At 47.7% G+C, this 7,368-nt stretch overlaps 2 protein-coding genes across 2 annotated transcripts in view; one reads left to right on the forward strand and one right to left on the reverse strand.

Annotated features, from left to right (window-relative positions):
- LOC106820898 (cysteine sulfinic acid decarboxylase-like) overlaps nucleotides 1-7,368 on the reverse strand; it is a 64,416-nt gene that overhangs the window by 15,054 nt on the left and 41,994 nt on the right. The gene's annotated exons all lie outside the window — the stretch shown is intronic.
- LOC106820930 overlaps nucleotides 4,198-7,368 on the forward strand; it is a 35,828-nt gene continuing 32,657 nt past the window's right edge. Inside the window, exons 1-2 of the mRNA XM_014825538.1 lie at nucleotides 4,198-4,307; nucleotides 4,535-4,693. Of these exons, the coding sequence (XP_014681024.1) occupies nucleotides 4,265-4,307; nucleotides 4,535-4,693 (202 nt within the window). The 5' untranslated portion in view covers nucleotides 4,198-4,264. The remainder of the gene's footprint in view (nucleotides 4,308-4,534; nucleotides 4,694-7,368) is intronic.

The raw sequence follows: 7,368 nt of genomic DNA on the forward strand, positions 1-7,368 counted from the left end.
CACGCGCGCGCGCGCAGCGCACGCACGCCGCACTCACGCGTCACGCACGAACACGCACGCACGCGCGAGCCGCGCAGCACGCACGCCGCGCCGCAGGCACGCAGCACACGACCACCCGCAGCGCGCAACGCATCACACTCACACACACCCGCACACACACACACAGCACACGCACCGACGGCACACACGCCGCACGACACAGCCCACACATCACCGACGCCACAACGCACCCACACACACGAAGCCCGCACAAACACTAATTGCCCGTAGGATTTTTCTGCAGTTTTCCCATTACCTGCGTTTAATGGTTAACGGCTCAAACATCTAATAATATACTCGCCTTGCTAACTTCGGCCCAGAAGTCTGGGGTCTCTTCCCTGCCGCGTAGCCGTGGAGGAATGTACCAGAAGCCCACGTGTGCACTGAAACTAAATAAGAAAAAGCGTAACTTAGTCGTAACAGAGTAAGTACGTTACTTAATAAATTCATGTTTTTCCCCTCATAGAGTTATGAAAAACTAGCAAGGTGTGCATATCCGGAGGACGTATACATTTTAATTAAAAGTGAATGTTATGTATACGCTATATGAAAACCCGCCTTTGCGTGCTTATGCTGACCTGAAGCTATATAAGACCCAATGTTTCGTAGATGGCGCCAAATGAAAAAAAACTCTCATTAAAGTAGGGTATTGTTAGACGAGTGCTCGGTACTGTGCCGTTCATACGAAATTATGTTTATTTGAAAATAAAATGCGGTCGATCAAGAAAGATGGAGCCTCGGCAGCATGAATAGCATTTCAAGAGGCAAAGGGTTGGCGTGCTGAGACCGCATGAACGCAGCGTGCGATCGGATAGCATGCAAGCTAGCTGCTTGCTACAAATACACACAGACAGTGAGACTTGCCGGTGGGCCTGTGCGCACTGCAGCTAAATAGGCCCACACAGCTACCTTGCAGTAAATGTGACGTGAGCGAGCATACCGCGTTGAGGCCGCATACACACACGGCACGCACGGCACGCACGCACGCCTGCTACACACACACACAACAACGGACACCAAAGCACGCACACGCACGCACGCACGCACGCACGCACGCACACACACACACAGTGACACACACACACACCGCACACGCACACGCAACACACACGCACACCGCACACGTCACACGCACACTGTGGCACACGCATCACTGCACACTGCACACGTCACACGCACACGCACACGCACACGCACAGCACACGCACACGCACACGCACACGCCACACGCACACGATCGCACACCACACGACACACACCACACACACCACGACACACATATATATATGTAACATGAAAATGCATGCAATCTTACCGGATTTATACAATATACATCATTGGCGAAACTTAATTTTTGAGTCAACATCTACTTACCTTCGGCATAACTAGGCGGAACCATCTCGACATTCGCAGCTGGCCGCTAAGTACCTGTACAAAACGCAAACAGATATACTGCCTTAATCTGTCTACTAGACAGATTTCAAAAGAATCAAACGTCATTAGCTAGTTTGTGAAACTTGCTTCCCGCAACGTATTAGCTCTTGGTATTACCATCATTAAGATCCATGAAATCTCTGTGCGCTCCAAATACATTTACTCAACCGCACGCATGCCTAGTACGGGGATGGTTTGTATTTTGCAATGGAAATGTGTGTTGTGTGTGGGTTGTGCTGCGTGCGTCGCGTGCGTGCGGCGTGCGTGCGCTGCACGGCGTGTGTGGTGTGGTGGTGTGTGTGTGTGTGTGTGTGTGTGTGGTGCGTGCGTGCGTGGCGTGCGTCGCGTGCGCGTGTGTGTGTGCGAGTGTATGTTTGGTACGCGCATGCAATGCGCCAGTGAGTAGCATTGCTCCAGTTTAATTTTCACGCAGACCTGTTGTGTTCCCGATACCCATGTCCATGTAATAACGTAGATGTGTAACGCATATTGCATGGGCTTCACAATATGACGCAATTGTATAGTCTCACGAATGAAAAGGGGAAAAGGCACAATAAGTCTTTATAATAGTCTATATCAAACTAGTCTATATCAAACTAGTCTTATATCGACTAGCTATATTCAACTAGTCTATATCAACTAGTCTATATCAACGTCTTATCAACTAGTCTTATATCAACTAGTCTATATCAACTAGTCTATATCAACTAGTCTATATCGACGCTAGCTGTTGCGATGCAGTGATTTGCAGAACATTGGGTCGGAACTTTTGTGCGGCAACAAAAATTCTTAAAAAAGCCAATCAAGTGACAGAGAGAGCTAGTACAAGAGTACGATACGTAAGCGGTTCGCGCAGCACTCGCAAGCTCTGTTGTAAAGCTGCCGAGCAGTGATGGAGCGGAATTGCAACACGTCTGCTGACAGACGGGCTCAGCGAGCGGCCGTTTAACGGTAGGGCGATGGGCGCGGTCGAATAACTATAATCGCGAAGGCGCACGCAGGTGACTTGCTGGATGTCGATGCTATCCACGGCACTTCGATGCCTTATCTAATAACAGACTCCATGACGAGCAGCTTGAATGGACGCGGCACAAAACTATTCAGCAGGCTTGTTACACGCCGTCTCCGGTATACGCCTTCAGGGGCGAACACACGTCTTGCCAACAGAAATGCACGTGGTGGCAGGCCGCCGAGAATGTGCCTGGCGGCATTAGCGCATTAGGCGGAGGCTGATAATCATTAGTAGCGGCACCCGTCGTGAGGGAAGACCTTGAAGGTGACGTCCAGGAATTCATCAGCGCCACTCCTCGTAACAGCCGGCGCGCAATCCTTCCACCCGCAGTAGAGGACGTTGCGTGTAATCGCCGGGAACTTTCGCTTTCCACTCAACGCTATATATTTAGAATTTCTCGTCACGCGTGGAACTACAAAGCAAACACTTTCGCGATCTGGCCATGGCGAGGCGGGGAAGGCGGCCGCCATCCCCCCGCGACACACATTAAAATGCCGATTATTTTCTGTTGCGCATATTAACTCCCGAATCTCTTTTCTACGCGCACATGCTCGCCGACTGTGGATAGGCACTTCTGGAGCAGATTAGAGGTGGAGGCGCTGTCATCTTATATCACACGCGCTCACCTGAGTTGCATGCAAAATGTGTCCAGACAAATCCGGTCTGTCGAAAAGTCTCGCGGACCGGAAAATGCTTAATATATATATATACAATAAAAATCTAATTATTTTCAACGTTAAAGTACATCATCGTTAGCTTCATCCTGGCCACTCATTACTCATTGTAGGTTTCTGCGCGCAATTGATCTGGATCGCGACTATATAGAAATCCATCATCGAGCCATCTAACAGTGCTGACTGTTAATCATGGTTGGAACTTGCGCCTCCCACCTAAGATTAAGGATATTATCCAGAGCACATTAAAATTACGCGCGTTATTATGCCAAGGCGACGGCTGATAACGCGTTAGGTATAGCCGGCTACGTTTAGCTCTTCTTCGCAAACGTTTTCCAAGTGCATGCTGCCGGACAGCCCGATATTCGCGTCAATAAATCAGCCAGGTCGAGTGCGTTCAAGGTCGTTCATTTACAACACTGACAACTGTTGATCAAGAACGAAACTGTTTCTAATGTTGTCCACCTAGAATTTGCCTCACTACATGTAAACATCATTTGCGTGCGCTTGCGAAGTCTACAATAATAGATATCGCGTTGGTTCTTGTTAGACGTACAAGACAATTGTGGCGGACCGGTCGAGTTAAGCCCGCAGGCTATGGGAACGCGTCACGGAATCTCCATACATCACTTGGGTGTGTTCCACATATACACTAATTACTTGCACGAAGGTCGTCTATACATACTAGTAAAACTAAAAGGATTTTCCACTGCGGTTCAGTAATTTACATAAATGCAGAAAATTATCAAATGTCGTAGCAAGTATACGCTCTTAATTAAGTACGCTCTTAATTACCCACCAGCGCATTAAAAAGTAAAAGTTTGATAAATATCTGATCTACGCGGCAGCACTTGGAGCAGTCGGGCCCCCCGTTGCTGCAGGCGACGAATTGAGAGCGTAACCTATTGACATAGTTCCAAATACGGGCACGGTAACGGTATATAGGGAACGCTACACAAAGGCCAGAACGCCCTGCGCGTTTCTGCCGCCTGCGGCTTACTAAAGGCAAGTGGCCGCAATGTAGTTCAACTGGAACACCCATATGTATATAAAGTGAGCGAAAGTGGTCACTCGTCAGTCTGAGTGCAGCCTCCGAAGTAGCAACATGAAGGTCCTCATCATTGCTCTGTGCGCTGTCGTGTATATGGGTAAGTAACTATCGACCAATAACGTAGAAACTTTATAAACGGCTGGTACATACTACATGTCGCTACTATAGACAACGCGATGGATGAGTAAATGCAGTGATGCACGTAAATGTGCTCTTATAGAACCTATATTAAAATAAAATTCCAATAAAAACTAATTTAAGAGTAATAACATATATAGTAATATATATGCAAATGAGCTGATTATTTATTTTATTTTACCACAGCCGCGGCCAGTCCGCTGGAAAAGCGTCTGGGAGTACCGATACAGGCAGAGGATGACTGCAACCCGAAGATCGGCGCCAAGAACTTCTCTACCGATGCCACCGATTGCCAGGTGTTCTACATCTGCGATCACGGATGGCCGAAGATCCGTCGTTGCCCAGGTGACACCATCTGGACACCAGAAGGTGCTGGTGTGGGTGGAGCCTCGTATCTGCACTCGTCGTTAACCGCAAAGTACTTGTCGGTGCATCTCTCCAAAGTTACACTTGCTCCAGAGGATCTTGACCCAGGTAACAAAAACTTGTTCTATTCGCAAAACGTTTCAATCGTCACTAGGATATAAATTTATTCACGAGTTTCTAGTATTTAATTGTTCGTGTGTTTCGCAACCAACAGCCGGATTAATATAAGTATTTATTTCATATTATCTTGCAGGATAGATGATAAATATTTCAAAAATATTTTACGAGCAGATATTTATGCACAAGTGCGTATTAGCAGTGGCATGAGGGTACGAGGAGCGAAGAATAATCATGCTGTTTTCCATGTAGTGACTAAAGCTGTGGCTATGATGTAATGCTGGAGACTAAATGAACGCTGTGCTGTATATGTAAGGCTGTAATTATGTGAATATCACACGATAGTGATCTATAGAAATATATTTGCGGTGTCAGTTTGCCGTGTAGCTTGTCATGCGCATTCTATGCGTAGCTACCATAGAACAAGTGCTCTGTTTCGTATACTATGCAGTGACTACGATTTGACATATGCCGCCTAAAATTAAGCAGAGCAGTTGATGGCACGTACTGTCAAAAACCTGATAGTATGTTACAGAGTGAGACAACAATGTCACTCGATAGTTACTAGACCTGCTCGAGCTCATTGACAAAAGCCGAGTGTAAAGAAAGTCTATAATAGAGCACTAAGTAAGGAGGGCGAAGATATTTTCTAATATCATGACGTCTGACGGATTCCGAGTCAAAACAGTATATTCCAAACGAGCTATGATGATCGCAAAATTGAACTCAATTTTGAGCATCAATTGATTTAATGCCTCTCCATAGTGGGTTGCCCACCCATGGTATACGCGGCTGGATCAACACAGGTCGTGGAAGAAACGTGCTCCGCTGGTGCGTGGCGGCTCAATCGAGTTGGGGCGGCGGGTAGCTTGATGTTGAAGTAGCCAGCACAGGTTGGGGAGTGGGGCGCCAAGTGGAGGTGCGGCCAGCAAAGGTCGCACGTGAGACGCGCGTGGCAGAGTGCTGTCCTACGAGTCAGAGAACTTGACTGGCTCTCTTTCCCATGTACTGTGGCGATCAGCTGCTGTAGTGTCACTGGAGCGCCTGAGAAATTGCCTGCGTGTGCCCGTGCGTGCGGAATCGTGTTCGCGTTGGACGGGCGTCATTCAAGGAACTGTCTGCGCGCACGGAGCCTCGCATGTGTGACCGTAGCCTTGGGTGTTTGAGCGAGAGCCAACTCGTTGGTCACGAGGTTGAATGGCGCCGGAATTGTATGGCCTGATGTTGTGCGCTGTAAATTTCGTCATGAGAGTTGTATCGTTGTGTGTGTGTTGCTAGAGTGAGCTGAAGTGAGGTGCGTCGGTTGGGCCCGTTGCTGCGCGTGCGCCGTATGAGCATTATATCGAGCTCCGTCAGAGAGTGCGCGCTGGTCGGCGATAGTGGAGTGACGAATTAGGTATCAAGCGCACAAATAAAGGCGAGCGGAAGAGCGTGAATAAGCCGAGCGAGAGGAAGTAGCGCGAGGAGGAGGAATGCAAAGTTCCAGAGGAACACGAGTGGGAGGGATGGCGCAGCCACAGTAGAGCTGGTTAATTCGAAGGTGTATGGCCACAGGGGAGGATCAATCTTGTCGGTAGGGTAGGAAGAATCCCATGTGAATCCATCATCCTTATGAGGTTAACGAAGTCGCTTCCCTTGGTCTGCAGGTAAGCAGATCGCACTCCCTTGATGGCGCTGGCTGGGATGCCAGAGAACCTGTTGAACATGGCGCGCTGTCCGGCATACTCAGCAGAGAGTTCGGCATCTGAAGCCTGGGCGCAGTACTCTGATGGCAACTGCTTACTGTAACCATTAAAAACATAGTTTAAGAATGTTTTGATTAACATGAATAGATGATATAATCACGTAAGTCTTGAACGAGTATTTTGAAATGTTGTTGAAAATCTAAATTTTACATATGTATACATTACATTAAAACGAAATACTGCCGCAGTTGGAAATATCTAACAGCAAGAAAGCATTACTTACGTGATAGAGAATGAGGCGATCTCATTTCCCTCGGCGTACATCGACTGGACTGCTGCGTAATCAGTGAACTGATGGCTTGTGAAGAAAGTTGCTGTTAACGGGCAACCATTGGGGCCCTTCGCGGTTCTCTTTGTCTCTGGGCATTCACCTTCTTGAGGATCTACAAGCAGTAATTTTAGGATAAGTTCTACTAGCGGGATAATTGGAAGAACAAGTTAGATTATTGCATTTTATTAAGAGCGCATTAAGAAGGCTCTTCTTAATACGCTCGTGATCTTACACATACCATCGTAACATATTCCGAGATTTCATTGGCATTACCTGCTGGAGAAGATGGTTGTAGTCCTCTACTCTCAGAGCACCATCCCATCCAATCATAACCAGCTGTGAATCTCATTTATCTGGCAGATTTCCTGGAGCGTCTGGCTACTGCACTTGCAGTCTGGCAGTCTGCAGGCGTTAGGTCACAGATCGGAGGCACAGCCTCTTCGTCCTCTCCATTGTTGGCAATCATAACTCCGTTGCACATGTTCTTGGGTCGTAACACGCAGCTAGAAAATATTAATTCG

The sequence above is a fragment of the Priapulus caudatus genome, unplaced genomic scaffold (assembly GCF_000485595.1).
Source record: "Priapulus caudatus unplaced genomic scaffold, Priapulus_caudatus-5.0.1 Scaffold3, whole genome shotgun sequence".
NCBI classification, from domain to species: Eukaryota; Metazoa; Priapulida; class Priapulimorpha; order Priapulimorphida; family Priapulidae; genus Priapulus; species Priapulus caudatus.